General features: G+C 49.2%; 3 protein-coding genes and 1 pseudogene across 3 annotated transcripts; 1 reads left to right on the plus strand and 3 right to left on the minus strand.

Annotated features, from left to right (window-relative positions):
- Positions 1-1,349: 1,349 nt before the first annotated feature.
- Positions 1,350-4,282, minus strand: LOC125513942 (aquaporin PIP1-1). Its single transcript, XM_048679178.1, has 4 exons — positions 3,718-4,282; positions 2,450-2,745; positions 2,038-2,178; positions 1,350-1,670 (listed from the first exon to the last, which is right to left on the minus strand). The coding sequence occupies exons 1-4, from the start codon at positions 4,052-4,054 to the stop codon at positions 1,572-1,574; spliced, it is 873 nt and encodes a 290-aa protein (XP_048535135.1). The 5' UTR covers positions 4,055-4,282; the 3' UTR covers positions 1,350-1,571.
- A 4,534-nt stretch (positions 4,283-8,816) lies between these two features.
- LOC125513944 (molybdopterin synthase sulfur carrier subunit) lies at positions 8,817-9,473 on the minus strand. The gene has a single exon (XM_048679180.1). The coding sequence runs from the start codon at positions 9,402-9,404 to the stop codon at positions 9,096-9,098; it is 309 nt and encodes a 102-aa protein (XP_048535137.1). The 5' UTR covers positions 9,405-9,473; the 3' UTR covers positions 8,817-9,095.
- Positions 9,474-9,553: 80 nt separating this feature from the next.
- Positions 9,554-11,460, plus strand: LOC125513943 (APO protein 3, mitochondrial). The gene is made up of 2 exons (XM_048679179.1): positions 9,554-10,134; positions 10,244-11,460. The coding sequence occupies exons 1-2, from the start codon at positions 9,734-9,736 to the stop codon at positions 11,106-11,108; spliced, it is 1,266 nt and encodes a 421-aa protein (XP_048535136.1). The 5' UTR covers positions 9,554-9,733; the 3' UTR covers positions 11,109-11,460.
- A 196-nt stretch (positions 11,461-11,656) lies between these two features.
- LOC125516832 lies at positions 11,657-22,699 on the minus strand (annotated as a pseudogene).
- Between the last annotated feature and the right edge of the window lie 1,808 nt (positions 22,700-24,507).

The following is a 24,507-nucleotide window of genomic DNA, read 5'->3' on the forward strand; positions in this document are numbered from 1 at the left end:
TCGCTCGAGCGCCGAGGCGGAGTATCGGGCAGTGGCTAACGCCGTTGCTGAGTGCTCTTGGCTCCGTCAGCTTCTTCAGGAGTTGCTCTGTGTGGTTCCCAAGGCCACGATCGTCTACTGTGACAACGTCTCCGCCGTCTACCTCTCCGCCAACCCCGTACACCATCGCCGTACGAAGCATATTGAGCTTCGACATTCACTTCGTTCGCGAGCAGGTAGCTCTCGGGAAGGTTCGTGTTCTGCACGTTCCTACCACTCAGCAGTTTGCCGATGTTATGACTAAGGGACTACCGACCCCAGTCTTCGAGGAGTTTCGGTCTAGTCTCTGTGTCTCCGGCGACGCTTCGACCGCGGGGGGTGTTGAGCGTACGTTGTACACTGCATATGTATAGGACTTGGGTGTGTATTTATACCGTTGTATCCCCCCCCCCCCCCCCCCCCCCCCCCCCTCTCGTATATTTGTACATCTTGGAAGACAAGTAGAGGCCGATCCACCCTGTACCTATATATGTGCACCATGCTCACAATCAATGATTATCGATTCGTGCAATCTCATTCTTCCTAACTAACACAGAGGGAGTACATCAGAAATACAAGGAGAAAGATGCCCCGCCTCACACTGGAGCCTGGAGGAACCATGCTCAGGCACAAGCAACTTCAGCAGTTTGAACCTCATTTGACATGAAGTGGAATGCTCCGAGAGGCAACCAACAATTTTGGCCCAGACTGGCACAATTCTGAGGCATGGCATTCTCTTCCCAGTTTCACCTCAGTGGGGATGCTCTAGCCGCCTACGCGCTAGACCTTGGCTTCCGAAAGGGTGTTTTGGCGCCTTTGGAATTCAGACGTTGAACGGACAGGGACAAGCCATGTGCCGTGGCGTAGAGGTCGAGCGCGCACTATCGGCCGGCCGGCCTTTACACCGTGTGCCACTGCCAATGCCATCAATCAACCATCCTCATCTCCATCTTCATACTTGTCCCCACCATCCACCAAAGCAACAGCTCCAACAACCACCACTACCGTTCGTTGCAGCCCTCGCGGATTCAAATGAAACGGAGAAAACTTCTCCAACCCGCAAACCTCGGGCGTGCTGATCTCAATCATCTGTTTCCGAAGAGTTGGCCAGTGGGGGTTCATTTCTCTCATTGGCCATAGGCCATAGCATCACTCGATTCAGAGCAAAACCTTCTCTCCTTTTTGTTTTTTCTTACTGTTTTCATCTAGTTTCGGTGGCTTAGGATCTCGGTAATTTCTGTTTTCCTTGCTTTAGTCTAGGTTAACTATCAGCTAGGACAATCTTATATTAGCATCGTTGTCAACATTCCAGACACAAACACGGGAGCAGCTATAGGGAAACTACAGCAACAAATTATAACTTATTAAATCTTCCACAATGAGAACACACACAACTGTCACACCGGAGTCTTAACACACACAAGTCTGGATTCAGTCAGGAGAGAACATCTTGAGGAGAATCGACGGCGGATGCGATACTAGGCGCTCGAAACAAGACATCACAAAGAAGCTCGTTATTTCGGATCGGCTTTTGGTAGCGGAGGCGAGGCGGCTTAGGACCTGCTCTTGTTGAAGGGAATTGCTCTGATGATCACCTGGTGGTACACGGCCGCCAGGGCAGCGCCCACGAAGGGGCCCACCCAGAAGATCCACTGCAAAATCAAACTAGCTTAGGAATGAAGTTTTTCAGGTATATATAGCCTCTGGTATTGATAGGTGAGGCATGAGAAAACAGATTGAGTTGCTACACCATATCCCATAGCTTACTTATTAAACGATAACGTGCCACTATGTTAGCATCATTGAGGTTGTTAATTCTATGATTAATTGTGGTTGGTTACATGCAACACCTTATGAGCTCAGACTACCCAGAACATTGTGCACTAACTATCAACTAATATGCCCCACCATGGCATGGAAGTGCCGATTGCATTTGATATGTTCGTCTGGAGGCAGTTTCATTGTTAGTGGAACTATTTGCTGAAAAGGGCAAGTAGGTGAGAGTGGGGTTTCACTCACATGGTCATTCCAGGCATGGTCCCTGTTGTAGATGATGGCAGCGCCAAGGCTCCTCGCTGGGTTGATGCCGGTGCCAGTGATGGGGATGGTGGCCAGGTGGACCAGGAACACCGCGAACCCAATCGGCAGAGGGGCCAGGATCTGTTTTCACAAGCAACGGATGGAAAAATGTTACGATATGTACCAAAACACTTAGAAAAATCATAATGAGATGACTAGACACACAATTCACTGGAGCAAGCAAGACGAACCAGAGAATGTAAGTTACAAGCGCGTCAGTTCATTGTAATCACATCAGCACATCAGTTCATTGCTATTCAGTACAAACTACCCAGCTAATAACTAAGCCATTGCTAGCATGTAGCATCACATATAAAACAGAACTGGTGGAGTAGAAGTGTAGAGTACTTACAGGAACATGGGAGTCTCTGGCATTCCTCTTGGCATCAGTAGCAGAGAAAACGGTGTAGACCAAGACGAAGGTGCCAATGATCTCAGCGCCAAGGCCATCGCCCTTGGTGTAGCCACTGGCGACTACATTGGCGCCGCCACCGTTGCCCATGTACAGACCCTGCTGGAAGCCCTTCACCACTCCAGCTCCACAGATGGCCCCTAGGCATTGCATAATTATGTAGAAGATGGCCCTGGTCAGGGACAGCTTCCTGGCTAAGAACAGCCCAAAAGTCACCGCTGGGTTGATGTGTCCTCCTGTCATTGTATCACAATAGAGATTAGCAGTGTCCTCGACTCTGGTAGTGCTTTTATTGTTACATCATATTTGTTCTCTGACAATTTGACATTTTGAGATTAACCAGGCAGAATCTAGATTCAGGAGCAGTAAGTAGGGAGAACTGGACCACAACATTTACTGAGAGACATTGTACAATTTGACAATAAAAGTGGTTTAATGACTACTAAATAATGTGTTGGCCGTAGCAGAGTTTCAGCAAACGAATTTTATGAAATATTACTGCATATTGGTCACTCGTCTCCAAGCGAAACCGAATCAGATCGAGTAATAAAAATGGTGCCTTTCATGTGCACCTTTGACCTTTTGAGGTTTGAATATCTAGATTTGGACATTACAGAAGCGCTGCATCAAAAGATGAGCTCTGGTAGCATCCTTTAGTTGTGAATTGTGCCTTTGCAAAATAAAACTGGGTTTACATACTGCAGCAGTACAGTTTGCCGATGAAATGTCTAAAACTATGGCTGCTACTACAAAACAAAGACACAGATTTTGTGCACATGGCCGCGTAGGGACCCTAAATTCTCTATCTTACCTTATTACTTTAATTTTAAATTTTTGAATTTTTGAAAGAAAGATCATATGTATGTTCATCTTGATGATATAACGCAGTCATGATGGAACTCCATAAATTTCTTTTAAGTAAAATGGAACTCCATAATTAAAGAAAAATGTTTTTACAACTGTTTAATAAAGTGAAGGGAGAGGAGGGATTATTGTAGGTTGGACACGCAACCCATTTCACTTTTTGGAAGACAAAACACTCTAGAATCTAGATGCGTTGCGTACAATAACAACAAAAAGGCACAGTACTAACTGACAGCTGCTTCAGCTCCTGTGAAGCAACAAACAGCCAGGAGTACGTATGTAGCAAGCCAAGAAGAGGGGAGAGAGAGAGAGAGAGAGAGAGAGAGAAGGCTGTGGAGGGAGACCTGAGATGCCGGCGGTGCAGTAGACGAGCGCGAAGATCATGCCGCCGAAGGACCAGGCGATGCCCTGGATGCCGACGGTGGCGCACTTGGAGGGGGACTTGGAGACGCCCATGACGGTGAGCACGGTGACGTAGAGGAAGAGGAAGGTGGCGATGAACTCGGCGATGCCCGCGCGGTAGAAGGACCAGGACTTGAGCTCCCCGGGCTCGAATAGGGGAGCCGGGGGCGGCTCCTTGTAGTCCTTGTCGTCGCCGCCGCCCTGCGCCGCCGTCCCGATGGGCTGCCGCTCCGAGTACCTGTTGGCGCCCAGCCGCACGTCCTCCTCCTTCCCCTCCATTGCCCTCTCTCTCTCTCTCTCTCTCGCTTGCTCTCTGGCTGGCTGCTGCTCCGGGAAGGGGACGTTGAGGCAGCGGCGGCGGTGGGTGTGTTGTGAGCTGTGACCGTGAGGTGGTGGAGTGCAAGCGAGCTATAAAGGCAGGAGCGGGGGTGAGTGACAGAGTGAGTGAGGGCGGCACTGTGAGGAAGGTGGTTCTGGAAAGGGTCGGGGAGGGTGATGAGGGAGGAGCACGGGGGTGTCGAGTGGGGCAGTCCAATGGAGTGCAGTGCAGTGGTAGTAGTTGGTTGCGTCGGGTGCCTTTTCCGCTTTATTGTTTGTCTCCGAGCTTATCCAATTCCAGCGCTTCTTTCTCCGCTCCGTTTGTCTGCACTAAGCATCATTGTTTCATCAATATATGATCAGAGCATAACATATTTACAAATAATACAGCAGAAAGCATAGAATCGAAGAATATATTACGAAAGGAGTACAAAGAAATGCTCCGCCATGGTAATCTGATGAAGAGCTGTGCTTCGGTTGTAGGAGTAGTACTGTGTGAGCCGAGTGTGACGTCCATTTTCTGTTGCTTCTTGGTAAATTTCTTAGATTCTCCTTTGCTTGGTGCATTCTTTTGCTCCACTTAATCTTTATCAGCTGGGCTTTTTCCTCGCTTCCAAGGATTCTTTGCTTTGGCTTTTGTTCTGTCCGGGGCCCACCAAAGCCATCGATCAATCCTCCAGCAGGGGAGTGGAGAGGACAAGGAGCACTAGCACAAACACAAAGACAGCGATGGGACTTACCACAGGAGTAGGTGCCTCAGGGCATCTTCAGCCGTGCCCCCAAGAAGGCCTCCCAGGCGTCTTTTCGTCCATCGGCGCTAAAAAATCAGTCCAGTCGCGTCTCAAGAGCCCAGTTTTCGTCGGCTCGGGCCGAAATTGGCGCCGGCGGACCCAACCCGAACCCGGCGCGCTGGGGTCGCTCGGGGGCGCCGGGCGAATCGTTTTTGGCGCGAAGAGCCGCGGGCCCACCACGTCAGCGACTCTACCCTCTTCTCGCCCCTTCGTCGTCATCATCGCCTTGTTTCCCGTGACGAATCAATGCCAAAGCTGTCGCGCGCTGCCGCGCCGGTCAGCCTCCATTGATGCCTCACAGGCGGCGCAGTGAAGGCTAGGCGGCGCGTCCCTCGGCCGCCACGCAATCACGCCACGCGTAACGCGCCGGTCAAGCCTACCACGCGGCACCTCCGCCTATAAAAGCCGACTGCAAACGCGCCGGAGAGGCTCACCCCGATCATCCACCGACGACGCGCTCATTTCTCCCCCTTTCCTCCTCTTGCCGTCACCAGTTGAGAAAGCATGGCCAAGCGTTTCCCAGACGACGGCGCGGCGGCGAACGGATTCGGGCGCCGTCATCTGCACGAGGACGAGGCTCGCCTCCTTTTCGAGGCCGAGTACCCGGTCCCGCCGGACATGCAGGTGCCCGGGGCTTGGAGGATCAGCACCGGCGGCGTGCCGGTGCCACCACCACCCACCGGGGCGACGCGGCGTGCGGAGATCGCACGCATCCGCGCGTCCCTGCCGCGGGCGGCGAGGGAGGGGCCACGGTACGTCCCCGACAGCCGCTCTGGGAGCCCTACTTCCGCCGCCGTCACGCCGAGCAGCTCGAGGCCACCAACGGCGTCGTGCCCTCCGGCAGGCTCAACTCCGATGGCCGGCGCCGGTGGTGGGGCGTGCCCGGCCGCACGTTGGAGGCCGTCCTCGAGTACATCGAGGGCGGCAACACGCCGCGCCTCGAGTATCCCGCTCCCCCGTCCTTCTCACGCCGTCGGGGAAGCTCCTGGACGCCGAGGCGCATGGAGACCGGGGCGTCCTCCTCCTCGTCCGGCGGCTCTCCCTTCCTCCGCCTCCGCCCCGTCAACCCGGAGCCCCAGGACACGCCTGTCAGCGCGCGTACCCGCAGCTCCGGCAGCTCTCCCTGCCTCCACCTCCGCCCCGTCAAGCCGGAGCCCCAGGACACGCCTGTCAGCGCGCGTACCCGCAGCTCCGGCGCCCTCGTCGAGCCCAAGGTGGAGTCCAGCCTCGATAGCGACGACGACGCCCTCGGACCGTCCAACCCGCCGCGCCAACCGGGGGAGGGATGCAGTAGGGACGGCGGAGGCGTAGGCGGGGGCGACGACGACGACGACGGCGGCGGCGGCGGCGGCGGTGACTACACGCGGTTCTACAGCCTCCTCGGCATGTAGAAACGCGTGGGCGGGCGGCGAGGAAGACGGCGGGGTAGCCCGCGGTAGTTTTTTTCTTTTTTTTGTAAAATATGTTTAAATTTGAACGAACTCGTCCGTGTTTGCGTTGTGTTTGCGCCGAATTTAAACATTTTAAAAACCCATGAGGGCCGCGATTGGGGGACATCACGCCTCCAGTGCGCGGTTTAGCGCCGGTGCGTTCCCAGGAGGCGATTTTTTGCTCCTCCTAAGAGACCAACGGCTGGAGATGCCTTCATGTATTTACATTCGTTCGTTCGTCCGTTTCGTACGTGCTTACTTGGCCCCCCTGCTTGTGGTTAGCGCTGGCCCCCTCTTTTCCCCGTTACCGGATTCTCACTCCTTTTGTGGCCCTGATGAGTGATGACACTGTTTCCTCGATCAACACGGTAATAAGCACAGCAATACCTGATGTGGCTCTCACAGCGCGGAGTTTAACGTTTCTGTCATCGATGATTCAGCATGGCCTCGCACGACTAGTATTACCTACTTCCTCTGTAAAAAATTATAAGATCATTTACTAGATCGCTAGTATCAGCGTATCCCCTGCCAGACCTGTGACAAGGCTTTAGTTGCACTTGCACGGTGGGGTGATGTAACATTTTGAACCCAATAGCCATTTTGCTTCTTCATCCGGTAAGCTTTCCCGGCGAGCATTGCATCGCATCGCATTGCATCGAAACGGGCAGTGCAATTCACCCGAAAAGAACGACCGGCCTGCCGCTCACTTTGAGGTTGAGAGAGTCAAAAGCCACCATGATCCAAGGGCCCGGCCCCAGCTAGGTGTCGCGCTGCAATGCAACTTGTACTACTGCAACACGAATCCGGAGGGAGAGAGAGTAAAGTTGCAACGGCAGCAAAGCGATGAGCTGCACTGCGCTTGTCATCGTTCGTCCTCTTGTAAGGGAAGAAGTTGTCGCTCTGAAACAAGAAGCTCTCGCAGAAATTGTGCAGAGGATCCGGCAATTCGGAGGCCCCATGCCATTGCCATGGCACAGCTAGGGATGGAATCCTCTTTACACCTAGGCATGGCAATGACGTGATTGATTGCGGCGTCCTGCAGTTGCGGATGCCAGGTGGTAACGTAGAGTGGATTGGATCTCCAGGATCAAATGCTGCAAACATAATATTACTTGAGGTTTACGAATGTATGACTGGCTCAACTGCATCGTTTGGACTAATGTCATTAATCAAATGTGTGCAATCCTTTCGAATGAAAATGACATAACCAAATCGCATGTGGTCGACGAGCTCATCATACAAGGTTCAAACCAACCTGATCATTTATTGCCTGGTGGGATTAGACGGCCAGTGCGGTGTTCCAAATGCCAGTGCACGCGCCTACCTGAAAGCCAGGAATCCTGGTGTCTTCCTCCTAAAACTTCTGAAAGCGGCTACTCTTGTTTGCAGGCACGGCTGTTTCTTTTTTTTTTTTTTGAGGCAAAGGCACGGCTGTTTCTGTTTGAATGGAGCATAGCAAAAGTATTGTTCATGAAATGGAGAATACATCCCGAGTTACATCCTTCTGAATTGCAAGTGTCTCCTCCTGTTGCTGCCACTTGCCGCCTTCTCATCTAATGCAGAAACCAATGTTCTAGGTCTTCTTTTAGATATAAAAGGCATATGCCCGATGCTCAAGGTCTTTATAATCTATATAAGAGCAATTCACATTTGGTTATGAAGTTGCAGTTTGTGACCGGGAGCAATGAAGAAACATCTGAGAGCAGATCTCTTTTAGGGCTTCTTCTTCTGTTAGTCTCTTCATTCAGACAAATCCCTTTTAAAGGATTCAGCTACCTCAGACCGATTAGCACGGCGTGGGCTGGACCACCAAGACGCTTGCTCGTTTTGCGACCAAGCGGAGGAGACCATAGACCACATACTCGCCCAATGCGTTTTTTCGAGAGAGATATGGACACGGATATGCATGGCGATGAACAAGCAAGAGTGGTGCCCAGCCAAGGGTGGAAACAAAGGTGAAGGAAAAGACATTCGCACCCTCGTCCTCCTTGTCATGTGGAAACTGTGGAAGCACCGCAACTGTTTCGATGGTGCAACACCATCGGTAGGAGAAGTACTACGCCGTATAGAGGAGGAGGGCAGAGCGTGGAGGACGTCAGGCATCATCAAAGCCGACGTGGAAAGCTTCTTTGCGGCTCTAGCGGTGGGCAATGACGCGAGGAGTTAGCAATATGTAATAGATTAAGTGGAGTTGGGTGTATATATGTGTATGTAAACCCAAAGTGGAGGGGCCCTTTACCCCCTTTTCTCTTCTATATCTATATAATATATAGTACGCACTCGAGAAAAAAGGTTTTCTGTTGTAGTTTCACTGGCTATTGATCAACTGTGTTGTGAACGTTGAAACCATTTTTGGGGAGCAACCATGGTCAGTCAGCCAGCATCTAATACCAGCAGGCGATATACTGTCATATACAACAACTACACGAGCATGCTTTCTGTATCTTCTCAGTCGCTGGAGTGTTATTCATCAACATGATTGATGATTCGAGAACACAAATGTCAGCGAACATCGCAACTTTATTACTAGTACTCCCTCCGTTCCTAAATATTTGTCTTTCTAAACATTTCAAATGACTACTACATACAGATTATGTACACATATTTTAGAGTGTAGATTCACTCATTTTGCTCCGTATGTAGTCACTTGTTGAAATGACTAGAAAGACAAGTATTTAGGAACGGAGCGAGTATTATTCAGCGTGCACATTGATCAGGAAGCAAAGACAAGTATTGAAGAAAGAAGACGACCTTGCTTTCTTTCTTTTTCTTCATTTTCAGTCAGCCGCCGCTGATTGGCGGGATGATGGCGAGCTCGTCCCCGTCGGCGACGGGGGCGGACTCGGGCGCGTACTCCTCGTTGAGCGCGAGCACCATAGAGCGGCGGATCTCGTCCAGCTTGGGGAACGAGGCCAGCACCCGGCCGAGGCACTCCCCCGCGGTGCTCCCGGAGGGCACCTCCACGGAGGCCTCCGCGACGCCCGTCAGATCCCGCGCGCGGGCGAAGAACAGCACCTTCACCCTCACCTTCTCCGCCGCCTCCGCTGATCCGGCCGCGGGGTCGTCCCCGGGAGCAGCGTCCGGAAGCATGAGGAGAGGAGGAGGAGACCGTATTTTTCTGGACTCTGGGGTACGACTACGGGATATGACCACGACGGAGGCGGGGGAAGGAGCCAACCAAGTGGTTGCACTGACCAAAATACCCCTCGCACTTCTGACTGCTGCCCTCCGGACCACGGGCCGGCGCCACCACGCCGCTCGCCGGACCCCAACACAACACGCACGTCCGCCTGTCGCCGCCGCAGGAGCCCCGCCGGCGAAACTCGAGCACGCGCGCCAGTTCGCTGCTCGTCAAATCGCCTTTTGTCTCGGCTTCTAACCGGCGGCGCATCTGCGCTGAGGGCAACGTGTTCGATGAAATGCCACCGGCTGGGCTTTTGGCTCGGCGCGTCGTGCGTGGGGGTGCTGAACCGCTGGTGAGGTCTGTGCGTCCTCTCAGAGCGTGGACGCGATGGCTGCACGGGGGCAGGGAGCCACAGGAAGAAGAGATCCCGTACGCCGACGTGCCCCGGCCCGGGAGGAAGTGGGAGAGGAAGCCGTACGTGACGCCGATGAAGGTCCTCATCCGGAGGGCCAAGGAGGAGAGACAGGCCCGGCAGGAGGCCCCGTGCCGCATGCTGGAGCACCCACCCGCCAACGGCCTTCTCGTGCCGCACCTCGTCGAGGTTGCGCATCGGGTGCACAGAGCAAGGGAGAGGCTCCTCAGCGGCCTCGCCAGCCTTGTCAAAGGCGATGCTGCCATCCCGGTGAAGCGATGCAGGTAAAAGGAAAACATGCACACCCCAATGACAATGTAATTCGCTTTGCGCAGCCATGGTCTGGTGGATTCAGCATGGTGGTAGGAGTAACGGTGTCAAGTGTCTGATCAGGTTCTGCTCGGAGGTGCACATCGGTGACGTCGGGCATGAGATCAGGACGTGTGAGGGCCCCAACAGCGCGTCGAGGAACTCCTTGCACGTGTGGCGGCCAGGGACGGTACGGGACGTCCTCGGCTTCCCATACTGCTACCACCTGTTTGATCGCGTTGGGAAGCCCAGGGTGGTGCACAAGGAGAAGTACGTCGTCCCGAGGCTCCCGGCCATCCTGGAGCTATGCATCCAGGCCGGTGTCGACGTCGAGCGTTACCCAACCAAGAGGAGGACGAGGCCAGTTTACTCAATCGACGGCAGGATTGCAGACTTTGAGCTGGACGATGAAGACGGCTCCTCAGAAGCAGAAACATCACCTGAAGCTTGGTCTTATCCATCCCCGCCGCCTCAAACGAGTTCTGCTTCTACAGCCTATGTCGGTAACCGGACAGAAGAAGAGATCACTGTGAGAGAGATGAGCTCCAGGACGCTGCAGTCCTGGCTGGATATGCGGTCAGGCGCAGCGAGGCTGATGAGGAAGTACGGTGTGGTCACCTGCGGGTACTGCCCAGATGTGCAGGTCGGGCCCAAGGGCCACAAGGTGAGGATGTGCAAGGCGAGCAAGCACCAGCAGCGGGATGGCCAGCACGCGTGGCAGGAAGCCACAGTAGACGACATCGTCCCCCTGAACCATGTCTGGCACGTCCGCGACCCAGCTGGCGACAGTGTGCCTCTCGCGAACGAGCTCAAGAGGTACTATGGCAAGGCCCCGGCCGTGGTAGAGCTCTGCGTGCGTGCGGGCGCGCCAGTACCGGTGCAGTACAGGAGCATGATGCGGCTGGACGTTGTGCCGCCCGCACGCGACGAGTACGACCTCGTTGCCTGATACTCAGATTGGCATTGCGGTGCCTGGTGCTCGTGCATGTTTTGAGTTCGCCTGCATGTCGGAGCTGCACAAGGTTGAAATGGTCAGGATGCCGATGCTTTTTTTCTTTTGAGGGTTGCCGATGCTATTTCTTCAGGGCATGTTTGTTTCTTCAGGGCATGTTTGTTTTTCCTTAGTTTTCATCTAAGTCTGGGGAGAGAAGTCTGCATTACCCCCTGAACTTGTCTTAGGGTTTACTTTACAACCCTCAACTTTACTTTGGTTCAAATTTCACCCTCCAAGTTTCAAAGCCGTTCATAATACAACCCTGAGATGTATTGATATATTTTATCTCCGGTTTTGTCAGCCACATCGTTGGTTTTTTCTCCTATAGGTTCTCAGGACAAAATTCTCCCATGTTAGTAAGAGTGTTTGCATACTTTGAATTGGGGTCAATATTGCTGGTTAACTTTTTTGGTTTCTTGATAGTTTTCTCAGCCAAGGAAGTGAATCATGCAAGTGTGATGGTTTTCTCAACAATAGTGAGCTAGTCCAAAGGCATAACTAGTTCCCTCCCTACCGCTGGCCGCTGGAGCGGCAGACAGAGAGGAGGTGAGTCCACGGGCTCATCGGCAGAGCCTCCAGGGAAGGAAGCTTCACCCTAGCCGCCGCCACCGCGGGAGGGGAATGAATGGATCGGTTTTGCTTGCGTATATACCTAGGTCTAAACTATCTGTTAACAGCTTACATCCGAGGCCGAGATGAATGTACTCCTTCATGAATCGGATGCAGTTCGTGACAGTCTGACAGATCCTCATGTAGTCATGTCCCGTGCTTCTTCTGCTGCTGTTGCCACTCGAGAATTGCCGAATGGAGCGCTCTGTTTGGGGTGAGATCGCAGTGTTTGAGCTTCAGGTTCGTCATCGGCGACGTGTCGTGTCCACTGTCGAGCCACCTTCTGATAGCTTCAGCTTCGTATGTGAACCCATCTGCTGCAATCTGGGGGTCACGCATCACCTCCTGTTCACCGTGCATCAACCTGTTAGAGTTATAATATAAGTCATGTACCCCTTTATATTTATCCCGTTGTATAAGGGGTTTCCTGCATATGTTCCACACCTGTACATATATATATATATCGGCCTATGGCCTCATGGAAATACAAGTTGCTTTCCTAACATGGTATTAGAGCAAGGTCAATTTTTCTTTTGCACGCCGCAACTCGTGCCATTGATCCGCTACTCCGGCCGCTGGGTTTCATCTGCCCGCATCGCCCCGTGGTTTTCCTCTGCTTCTCCAGATCGAGTCGAGCCGTCGTCTTCCGTTCGCTCGCCGGTCTCTCGATTGATCTGATCGCTCTGCCCTGCCCTGCAGTTGGGCCTTGGGCCTCTCCCGATCTGGTCGCCGTCGCCCCGGGCCTCTCCCGATCGATCGCTCGCGCAGGTCCCGCCGGCTTCGATCGATTTCCTCTCCTGATCGCACTCGAAGTCGGATCGATCGTCCCCCTGCTCCCGATTGGAAATCGCCAGCTTCACGTGACGCCCTGCTCCAGACCGCTTGTTCGCCTCCTGCTTCAGGACGAATTCTCAGGCACTGCTCTAGCCGATCGACTTGCTGGTTGTCGGACGCAGGGGCCCAACTCCTGATCTGTTACCGCCGTGCGCGCCAAAAAAATGTCTACTGGATCAGGCTATGTTGCTGTTCCTCGTCGCCCGGTGATTTTTGATGGCTCTAACTACACCGAGTTCGTTGGCTTCATGCGCATTCATATGCGTGGCATCCGCCTATGGGGTGTTCTTTCTGGCGAGGTCTGCTGTCCGCCACGTCCGGCTCCTCTAGTGGCCCCTACTCCGCCGACTCCATCGGTTCTTCCTGCGAATGCTAATCAGGCCGCAAAGGATGCGGCTAAGCTTGTTGATGAGGCTGCTGATCGTGCTTATGATGAGCAGGTTTTGGCTTATGAGGAGGCTCTTCAGACGTATCATGGTGCTTTGTCTGTTTACACCCAGTGGCTTGATGATGATGCACGTGCTGCAGCTGTTCTCACTGCTAGTGTTCTGCCTCAGTTTGCTTCTGAGTTTCTGGGTCTTCCTACTGTATTTGAGATGTGGACCAGTCTTCGTCAGCGTTATGAGCCCAAGGGTGATGCCTTATACCTCTCTGTGGTCCGTCAGGAGCATGCTCTTCAGCAGGGTGACTCTACTGTTGATGACTTCTATGCACAGAGTTCTGCTATCTGGCGCCAGCTTGATTCTCTCCGCAGTGCTGGGTGTCGTACCTGCCCCTGTTGCCAGGCTGTCCAGGCCAATTTGGAGTTTCATCGCGTCTATGAGTTCCTGCCTCGGCTCCGTAAGGAGTTTGAGCCCCGGCGTGCTCAGTTGTTTGCTCGTGGCCGTATTTCTCTCATGGAGGCGCTTTCTGAGATTCGTGCTGAGGAGACTCGCTTACGTGGTGCTGGTTTGCTGGAGGTTCCTCCTGTGCTTGCTACTCGTGCTCCTACGCCACCTGCTGCACCGACCCCTTCTCGCTCGAGTGCTCCGCCGCTCTTGCCCACTCCTTCTGGAGGCTCAGGTCGCCCCCGTCCACATTGTGACTATTGCAACAATAATGGCCATCTTGAGTCTCAGTGCTACACGAAGAAGAAACACCTGCGCAAGGCTCGATCATCATCTTCAGGGACTTCGTCATCTACCTCGACAGCTTCAGCCATTGCTTTGACTGAGCAGGATATTCTGAGACTTAAGCGTCTGCTCGCGGCTTCAGGTTCTTCCTCGACGGGTACTGCTGGTTCTGTGACTGATGCTTCCCGCACTGAGCAATCACCCTCTACACAGTCAGGTACATCCCCATGGGTTCTGGACTCGGGAGCTTCTTTTCATATGTCTTCTCATTCTTCCACTTTGTCCTCTCTTCGATCACTGGATTCTCCTGTTCATGTTTTCACTGCTGATGGTACTCCACTTTCTGTTGCTAGTAGAGGCAATCTTACCACTCCTTCTTATTCTGTTTCTGATGTTGCTCATGTTCCTCGACTTACCATGAATCTGTTTTCTGCTGGTCAACTTACGGATTTTGGTTGTCGCGTCATCCTTGACGTTGACTCTTGTTCTGTCCAGGACCGTCGCACACACACTCTGGTTGGGGCTGGCCCTCGCCGCCGTGATTCTCAGGGTCTTTGGGAGTTGGACTGGCTTCATGTTCCTTCCGCTGCCACCACCATCGCCAGTTCTTCCGCTTCTGTCGCCTCCGTTACTGGTTCCTTCCAGCAGTGGCATTATCGACTTGGTCATCTGTGTGGTTCTTGGTTGTCTTCTTTAGTTCATCGAGGTCTTCTGGGGTCTGTCTCAGGAGATGTCTCTTTAGAGTGTCGGGGTTGTCGTCTTGGCAAGCAAATTCAGTTACCATATTCACATAGTGAGTCAATGTCCAAGCGTCCTTTCGATTTAGTCCATTCTGATGTATGGGGTCCGGCCCCTTTCGCTTCGAAAGGTGGTCATAAATACTATATTATTTTCATAGATGATTTCTCTCGTTACACATGGCTTTATTTCATGACTTCTCGTTCTGAGGTGTTGTCTATTTATAAGCGTTTTGCTGCCATGGTTCGTACTCAGTTCTCTTCACCTATTCGTGTTTTTCGTGCTGACTCCGCTGGCGAGTATATCTCTAAGATGTTGCGTGGTGTTCTTGCTGAGCACGGGACTCTTTCTCAATTCTCTTGTCCTGGTGCTCATGCTCAGAATGGTGTGGCCGAGCGAAAGCATCGACATCTTCTTGAGACGGCTCGTGCATTGATGATTGCTGCCTCTCTCCCGCCTCATTTTTGGGCTGAGGCCGTCTCCACATCCACCTATCTTATCAATATACAGCCTTCCGCTGCTCTACAGGGTGGTGTTCCTTTCGAGCGACTTTTTTATCGTTCTCCCGATTATTCGATGCTTCGCTCGTTTGGTTGTGTTTGCTATGTTCTTCTTGCCCCTCGCGAACGCACCAAACTGACCGCTCAGTCTGTTGAGTGTGTCTTCTTAGGCTACAGTGATGAGCATAAGGGCTATCGTTGTTGGGATCCTATTGGTCGTCGGATGCGTATCTCTCGAGATGTGACTTTTGATGAGTCTCGTCCCTTCTACCCACGCCCATCTTCCTCGACTTTTTCAGTGCAGGATATCTCTTTCCTCACTTTTCCTGACTCACCTATCACCCCCGTCGAGACTGTACCTCTCCGTTCCACTTCCTCTCCTTCTCCACCTCTAGTTGATTTGCAGCCACCATCCTCCCCGGTCTCCTCGCCTAGCATGTCACCGGGTTCTCCACCTTCATCTCCGCTGACTTCCTCCCCGGTCTCCTCTCCCAGCTTGTCACCGGATTTTACACCTTCATCTCCGGTGACTTCTTCGTCGCCACCCCCCGATTCTACCTTGACGATTCCTCCTTCTATTATTCCATCTTTTCCTCAGCATTACACTCGTCGTCCACGACCAGTCGATGCCTCTGTGGATGAGTCGTCATCTTCCTCTCAGCCTACTTATGGCTTGCGTTCTCGTCCTCGTCTGCCTGTTGATCGCTTTGGATTTCCCACCGCCGGTGCTGCTGTTCTTGAGCCGACTTCTTACCGTCAGGCTGTTGTTCATCCTGAATGGCAGTTTGCGATGGCAGAGGAGATTGCTGCTCTTGAACACACTGGTACCTGGGATCTTGTTTCTCTTCCTCCCGGAGTCCGTCCGATCACTTGTAAGTGGGTCTACAAGGTTAAGACTCGCTCCGATGGTTCTCTTGAGCGTCACAAAGCTCGTCTTGTGGCTCGTGGTTTTCAGCAGGAGCATGGTCGTGATTATGACGAGACTTTTGCTCATGTGGCCCATATGACCACTATTCGTACACTTCTTGCCGTTGCCTCTGCACGCCACTGGTCTATATCTCAGCTTGATGTTAAGAATGCATTTCTTAATGGTGAGCTGTGTGAGGAGGTGTACATGCAGCCACCACCTGGGTATTCTGTTCCTGATGGCATGGTATGTCGTCTTCGTCGCTCTCTCTATGGCCTTAAGCAAGCCCCCCGCGCCTGGTTTGAGCGCTTTGCCTCTGTGATCACTGCAGCTGGTTTTTTAGCAAGTGCTCATGATCCAGCATTGTTTATTCACCTTTCTCCTCGTGGTCGGACTCTTCTTCTTCTTTATGTTGATGACATGATCATCACGGGGGATGACCCCGAGTATATTGCCTTTGTAAAGGCCCGTCTTAGTGAGCAGTTTCTTATGTCTGATCTTGGACCTCTTCGCTACTTTCTTGGGATTGAAGTCTCTTCTACCTCTGATGGCTTTTTTATATCCCAGGAAAAGTATATCCAAGATCTTCTTGCTCGTGATGCTCTTACTGACGAGCGCGTTGTTGAGACTCCTATGGAGCTCAATGTTCACCTCCGTGCTACTGATGGTGATCCTCTCCCTGACCCGACGCGTTATCGTCATCTTGTTGGCAGTCTTGTCTATCTAGCTGTCACTCGTCCGGACATCTCTTATCCGGTTCATATTCTGAGTCAGTTTGTCTCTACTCCCACCTCGGTTCACTATAGTCATCTCCTTCGTGTTCTTCGATATCTTCGAGGCACGATCTCTCACCGTCTATTCTTTCCTCGCTCTAGTTCTTTACAGCTTCAGGCCTATTCGGATGCTACGTGGGCTAGTGATCCTTCAGATCGCCGTTCACTTTCTGCTTACTGTGTTTTTCTTGGTGGTTCTCTCATTGCCTGGAAGACGAAGAAACAGCTTGCAGTTTCCCGTTCGAGTGCCGAGGCTGAGTTGCGAGCAATGGCTCTTTTGACGGCAGAGGTGACTTGGTTACGGTGGTTACTTCAGGATTTTGGTGTTTCTGTCACTACACCGACTCTGCTCTTATCTGACAGTACAGGTGCTATCAGCATTGCACGCGATCCTGTGAAGCATGAGCTCACCAAGCATATTGGTGTTGATGCTTTCTATGTGCGCGCTGGTGTGCAGGATCAGGTTATTTCTCTTCAGTATGTGCCTTCTGAGTTACAGTTGGCGGATTTCTTGACGAAGGCTCAGACTAGAGCACAACATGTCTTTTATCTCTCCAAACTGAGTGTTGTTCATCCACCATGAGTTTGAGGGGGGGTGTTAGAGTTATAATATAAGTCATGTACCCCTTTGTATTTATCCTGTTGTATAAGAGGTTTCCTGCATATGTTCCACACCTATACATGTATATATATCGGCCTATGGCCTCATGGGAATACAAGTTGCTTTCCTAACACAACCAAAAGTTGGTAAGTTCAGATGCTTCTCTAGTCTCTACTACTAAGACATTAAATTACGATGCAGTTTGTGGATCCTTACTAACCTGAGAGATTGCACAGACAAAGCTGGATGGTGTGTGTGTGTCATCTGACGAAGCTGCAAAGGATGGCCGCCCAGCGTTCCAGGAGGCGGCCTTCATCAGTGGCTCGAGCTCTCCCCACACCCCCCCTATAAGATCTGGTTGGCGCTTCCCACTCAAGTTGGTGCATCTCAGTCCAACACGCGCAAGCTGGTCGGCCTGTTGGTATGGCCAGCTCCCTGCGGAATCGTCGATAATGGAATGCAGGTGCCCCTTCTCCATCGCTTTTTCTACAGTCACAACGATCTTTTGCGATGACCTTCCTGTCAGCAGGCGTAGGATGATAATGCCAAAGGAGTACACATCGCACTGTGGGGTGAGTTCCCCAGTGGTTAAGAACTTGGGATCCTTAGTGTTCTTTGTGGCCCTTGGATTTTTCGAAACCTGGCAGATTCTCAACTTGCTCACAAAATTAGCGTCAAGAAGAATATTGTCCGGCTTTAGATCACCGTGAACAATGGGGAGAGGCTTGTGGGAGTGGATAAACGTCAAAGCCGACCATATCTCCAATAATCCTGGTGCGCACTTGCCATGTCAATGGTGGTGTGTTTTTCTTTTCCTTACAAGAGAGATGTTCCTCAAGGCTCCTATTTGGGAGGAACTCGTACACCAGGCCAGAACCAGAAGCTTCTTGTCATGCTCCTATAAACATCATGATGTTAGGATGCCTCACTGTACTGAGAAAAGCAACCTGCAGTGACGATGCCATGATGATGTTACTACTCTTTTGAATAAAAGCAAAAATATGATTCAGGAGAAGTCATCTCAATTACCTCTTGATGGAATTCTTGTTGTCCTTGAAGGCGTTGACAATGAAGCAACTTTATAGCTACAGTCGTGTTTCGGAGGAAACCCTTATAGACTCTTCCAGATCCACCTTCGCCAATCTTGAGTGATATATCAAAGCATTTGGTTGCTTGCTGCAGCTCAGATAGTGAGAACACCAAGGCTCCATGCTTATTCTTTTGCCGCAATTCTTTAGCCTCTGTTACTGCAGTATCTCTCTCATGTAGTGACTTGTCATACTTTGCTTGAATTTCTTGGATAAAGTGTTTGCTCTTTTCAAGCTCTTGTTCATGAAATTTTATGGCTGACTTCATATCAGATATATATTTGGCATTTATATCTGCCAGCTGTCGTATCATTGCCTGAATTTCCTCCTCCCGAATTGCATGCGCCTCCTCCACTGCTTTCCGCTTTCTCATCTCACGCAAAATACCATGCTCTAGTTCTTTAACCTATAAGAGCAATCCACATTTAGTTATGAAGCTGCAGTTTGTAACTGGGAGCAATGAAGCAATATCTTACCATTTCAAGTTCTTCTGTTAGTTTCTTCAGGCGCATCCTGCACATCCTTAATAAAGGATTAAGTCAGATTTTCTATACGATCTCATAACAGACAGCTGAGAGACATACTTCCATACTTACAATTATTTTTAGCCTGAGTATGTGTTCCTTTAAATCTTTTAGCTCATAATATAGTTCATCACGATGCTTCTTTGTTTCTTCAATCTCCACCCTCTGTCTCGTAATCTTCACATCCATGTCTAACCGCTGCCCCTTCTCGTTTTGGTACAGATTCTCCATCTCCCTGGCCTGCAATAATAGTTTAAATTTTATTCACGCACTTCTAAGTTGAACTATACTATTACTTCCTTTTGGAAATGAGTGACGTTGTTTTAGTTTTGAACTAAAACAGCATCACTTATTTCTGAACGGAGGGAGTACTAAAGATTCCTGGAGCAAACTCTTACTTTTTGCAGTGCTGAAAGCAGATCCATTTCGAGTTTTAGGCATTTCTTAGTTTCCTCGCACGATTTTTCTGTAAAGAAGTCAGTAATCTCCTTTACATTATCCTTTCTAGCAGTCTCGATCTGAATGATATGCTGTTCCAGCATGAGCTTCTGCTTCTTTGAATCCTGTAGTTCATCATGTAACGCATAGCGTCTTCTTTTCATTTCGTCAATCTCCAGCCTCTGTATTGTAAGTATCTCCTCAATCTGTTTCCGCTGGTTCACCTCATGAAGATACGTATCTTCTGAAACTTTAGCCTGCAAGAACATTCTTGTCATACTATTTTTGGCTAAAAGAGAAACTAATTTGGCTGGTCTATAAAAGGGATGCTACTTTCATTACTTATGGATATGCAGCATGGACCTACGAAACAAAGCTTACTCTTTGAAGAGCTGAAAGCAGATCTGCGGCTTTGTCACATTTGTTAGATTCGTCATGTCCCTTCCACAGCTCAGCTACAGTGTACACCTCCTGATGTCGGAAATGTGTTTCTTCATCTACAATTAATGCTTCTTCCTGTATGATACCATGAGCAAGGAATTATAACATGAATTACTTTAGTAAATTAATGGTTTAGCACAGATGACCATACCATATGACATTCAGGCACCAAGTGGATGCCATCAGATTCATAAGTTGGAGAGTGTTTCACTTGTCTTAGTTTGTGTGCATCACCAATAATCACAGGTAAAGTTGTGGCTCCAGATATACTGACTGCATCATCTGTCCTCGATGAGATATAAGTGGTCTTTTCCCAATCTGGAGTTCATTATAACAAAAATAAATAGCTTGACTACCTTTAAAGGAGAAAAGGTAAACAGTATGACCAAAATCATTTTCATTGAAGTGTATATGTGTGTCTAGCCCTTTCCATAAGTTTGGACTTTTGGTTGCGTTGGCTAATGCATGAAGCCTAACATGGTATCAGAGCCTAAGGTCTTGAGTTCAAATCCTGACTTTCGCAATTTATCCAAAAATTGCTGCTGCCCCCCTTTGTGTCCATGTATAGGCCTCTTGAGCCATACCTCTAAGTCTATTTGTGTTGTCTTCCCGCGTCACACGTGAGAGGGGGCGTTGAAGTGTATATGTGAATTGTCTAGCCCTTTCCATAAGTTCGGACTTTTGGTTGCATTGGCTAGTGCATGAAGCTCTACAATTTTTACTCTGTTAACATGAGGAAACATTTTCTCCACACATAGAACTAAAAATGGTTGCTGTGATCTGCTACCTCCACAGCGTCCCATATCTTGTTGGTTAATTTCTATGGTGTAGACTCTTCTGAGCTTCAACAATTTTAACATACGTAAAGAATGTAGTTTATGAAAAATATACAAATTATGTTGTACTTTGTATTATTGCCAGTTCTATTGATTAAACATAGATCTCCGAGTTTATTCATGAACCCTTTGGATTCTTTAAATGGCCAACTATGCAGCGTAAAAAAAAAGGCCAACTATGGAAACCACAAACCAAAATTTTGGTCCTTTTTCTTGTAATACAATAATATGATGTTGTAAGGATAAACCATCTACCGAGATTTAAAAAATAATAATCCAGAACAACTGTTTTTGCAATTTGCAAGAATGGCATAGAGTAGTCACTACAAAGTATAAATATGTTTAGGATAGTCACCTCCAAACAAAAAATCCCAGTCACTCATTTGTGATTCAAACGATGAAGCTGAATTATATCCTTTTGAGCTTGCTTCTTCATTCTTCAGTGCCATTGATCTCATCTGGCTCGAAATTCTGCACACTGAAGATGGTGTTGTGCGTTGTACAGGTGACGGGGATATTGCAAGAAGATTTTCCTTGTAACTGCACAGGTATGGTTAGTGGATTTTCAGTCATTTGCACTAGTTCTGTGAGAACACAATAAATTGGTCCCTAGGCTAAACTTGAAGATACTATCAATATGTAGAAGTATAAATACAAAAATCTGGATAACGTAGTAAAACTGCTGACACGGGATGGACCTTGCTCTACTTTTACCTGGTACATATCAGATGCCCATCACAGATAAACCATATCTTGCATGATGGAGCTGCTGTGTCCATCAGCTTGAGCGCTGTCTTGGACCTCGGTGTTTTCATTTCCCTATAGGTTGAGAACATTATTAGATTGTGCATAAGTTTGTTAATTGAAGCCTGCCTTAGCCTTATTTCACTACTTGTTAGGAAAAAAAGTTTGAAAATGCAGTCTCTATATTTAAAACACAGAGTAGTGTAATATATACAATTTGCAAATTACACTGAGTTGCACAATTTGCAAATTACAGTGAATTGGATTGCAGTATATATGAATCTGAACAAAAGATATCTGAAAGAATGGACATACAGAGTTATCCGTTAACGTTAAGTTCCTTGAAGTGGTATCATAATTTAACTCATATATACCCTTTTCCATTACTTGCAGGCCGCCGCTTCATCACTTAATTTTACTCGTGTGTCAAATAAATAAATAAAGTTGTTGTGGTAAGGTGATTTTGTTTGTAAATTTGGTATCTATGTTGAAATACCGTGTCGAAAAAGGACCGCATGTACTGAAAATACAGTTAGTCCACCGTGCTGGTGCTGCCTGTTCTAGAAACATAAATTGGCATGAGAAAAACAGCAGACCCCTTTTGGGGGAAAAGCATTGGGCTGGGCAGGTGTGATGTGTACTTTGAGTAGTGTTGGTCGGCAGCTGCTCCCATTACAAGCCTGGTGATGCCATGAATAGCAATGAGTTGTGCGAGTCCTTCCGCAACATCGTCCATCTCAATCACCACTTCATCACAGTCAATCTGGCATAGTAGAGTGTGTCCCACGTTAGTCTTGAACTGAATTCGAGTGATGGACGTAGCCAGAGGTAGAAAGGTATTGACCGGTGACCGAAATTGAGTTGAACCTCTAGATCTTTTGTCGCGCGTTTCGCTGTCAGGGCATATTCATCCATGTTCTTCCCTGTTTTGTCCCGCTGTAAGTTTCTATGATTGCTGACCTCTTCTGGTCTCATGCTGCCATGATGAGCTTTTACCCCCCACTGAAACACATCAGAAAAGATAACCCAAAATTCACCTGCTGATAATATGCAGGGAAGTGCCGGCTTACTTTTGTGGGTCGATCGTGTGGGGCTACGGACATGAGCTATCACAACCCTAGATCCATCCTTGGCCAGGTTCTTCATCGCCCACAGCAAGGTGCTCATCCCTTCGTTGACATCGTCTGATAACGCGACGAACACCGCGCCCTCTGCGCCAGGGGAGCTCTGCTGCTCGTCCCGCTCGTCACCCGTCGATGAGCTGAGACTGCAGTGGGCGCTCCAAAACGTCTCGTGGTCGCCGTCGTCCCGCTCCATTGCCGCCTCCTTGGGCTCCGACGATGAGAGAGCCGTGTGAGAGCTGTATGAGTACATAATTTTGGTTACTACTCGGTCAGTGCTCGGTATACTTAACAACTCCAGGTGGTCGCTGACTTTCTGTTTCTAAGGATCATGTTGCCGTGTGGAGCCAGCCAGGTGGACTCAACTAACCACCAAATGTTGGTCGCACCTCGATGGGTGGAGCTTCGATTTTTTTTTTAAAGATTCTTGTGATGCTACCAGGCTACCAGCAACAGCAACCATTGGTACGCCCCGGGCAAAACGACCTCGTCTTCTCTTCCAGCGGAGGAAATTGCACAAACCACAAATCACTGATGCCGATTTTGCACATAATTCAGTATCACCTTTGTTTCGAATTATAAGACGTTTGGGATATTTTAATATGGACTACATAAGGATTGAAATGAGTGAAACACACTAAAACACATCTATATGCATCTGGTTTAGAAAAGAAACTTGCAAGATCTTATAATTCGGAGCCGAGGGAGTATTTTGCCTTTGTTGCATAAAACATCACATATTGATGTAATCCGTTGCAGCTAGCTCCAATCTATCATATGACTATGTTGACACGATTTCTAATGGTCACATCAGCTCGCCAGCTAAAACAATTAATATTGGTAGCTATAGTTGCTCACCCGCAAAAAAAAAAGAAGCTATAGTTGCTCATTCAATTTTTTGATTCTTAATACAATGTTTTAAAAAACTGGATCATATATGGACCCAGCGATGGCCCGGAAAATATTCAACTTATTTGAATCATAGATTTGGGAGATGTTGGTAGCTTAGTTCGTTCATCCAGATTTTTTTTTACAAAATTCAATATTTTCTAGAAAATGCAAAAAAAGAGTAAATCATGCCTTTATCTAGTACTGGGTTGGGATTATTTTTGGCACTTTTTGACCACTAGTTTGGGGAATCTTGTAGCTTTGGTTGGCCGACTAGTGTGGCATACTTTTTGTCACGTGCACACTTATAAGCGGGACCAATTCATTAGGCATTCAAACGATGAATTAGAGCTAGCGGCAACAAATTGCACCAATAAGTGTTGTTTTGTGCAACAAACACGAAGTATTAGTTTAAAAAATTGGCCATGATAGTTGATGGGTTGTGCAATTTCCTCCTTTCAGTGTGCGTTGTTGCAACAGGTAAACCCCACTGGTTGATCCATGCACAAGGTTGGACGGCTAGACGACATTGTTCGATCTAAGCGAGATCCCGTGCTACCGTCGACCCACCAAAAGCCATTGGTCTCTAGAAAATCTAGCACAACCACAACCTTAATTGGGCCTCTTTGATTCAAAATATTTCCAACAAAATTAAAATAGTTTTAATCCTTAGCATTATATAAATCTTTGATTTAGAAGATTTCCAACCAGTGTATGTTGGATGTCTTCTGCATGTTCTTCGACTGGCAGGGTTTCAATCCATAGCATTATATAAATCATTTGTACTAGATGTCACGGTAAAATTTATATCGACTCCGATCTCATGCGAATAATCTTTTTATTTCCTGTGCACAATAAAACAAGCGCACAATTTGGTACTATCATTTAATGGGCACTAACTAAAGAGCGCTCGTTCCCAGCCTCGCGCCACTTGACGCGCTCTCAGCCACCGCCACGTGTTCCGCTCTGGGCGCTTCCTTCGTATTTTTTTTCACACACGTTTTCGGCCTTTAGATGTTTTTTCCGGTTTTTCACCGGTCTTCCTTAGAATTTGGATCAAAAAATTCGAAAAAGATTTTTTCTACACGGAAAAACATGTTTTCTCTTCTTTTGTTTCCGTGAGAGGCATGGTCATGCCTCTTGAAAACGAAAAAAAATATGTTTTCTCTTTTTTTTCTTCCGCGAGAGACACGGTTTTGC

The sequence above is a fragment of the Triticum urartu genome, chromosome 6, assembly GCF_003073215.2.
Source record: "Triticum urartu cultivar G1812 chromosome 6, Tu2.1, whole genome shotgun sequence".
NCBI lineage: Eukaryota > Viridiplantae > Streptophyta > Magnoliopsida > Poales > Poaceae > Triticum > Triticum urartu.

What these genes read in the sequence shown, in the direction of transcription:
- LOC125513942 (XM_048679178.1), bottom strand. Translation starts at nt 4,054, where the DNA reads ATGGAGGGGAAGGAGGAGGACGTGCGGCTGGGCGCCAACAGGTACTCG. An exon ending in CTGCACCGCCGGCATCTCAG is followed by an intron (nt 2,746 to 3,717) that starts GTCTCCCTCCAC and finishes ATACAATGACAG; the next exon opens with GAGGACACATCAACCCAGCG. An exon ending in CCAGAGACTCCCATGTTCCT is followed by an intron (nt 2,179 to 2,449) that starts GTAAGTACTCTA and finishes TTGTGAAAACAG; the next exon opens with ATCCTGGCCCCTCTGCCGAT.
- LOC125513944 (XM_048679180.1), bottom strand. Translation starts at nt 9,404, where the DNA reads ATGCTTCCGGACGCTGCTCCCGGGGACGACCCCGCGGCCGGATCAGCG.
- LOC125513943 (XM_048679179.1), top strand. Translation starts at nt 9,734, where the DNA reads ATGCCACCGGCTGGGCTTTTGGCTCGGCGCGTCGTGCGTGGGGGTGCT. An exon ending in ATCCCGGTGAAGCGATGCAG is followed by an intron (nt 10,135 to 10,243) that starts GTAAAAGGAAAA and finishes GTGTCTGATCAG; the next exon opens with GTTCTGCTCGGAGGTGCACA.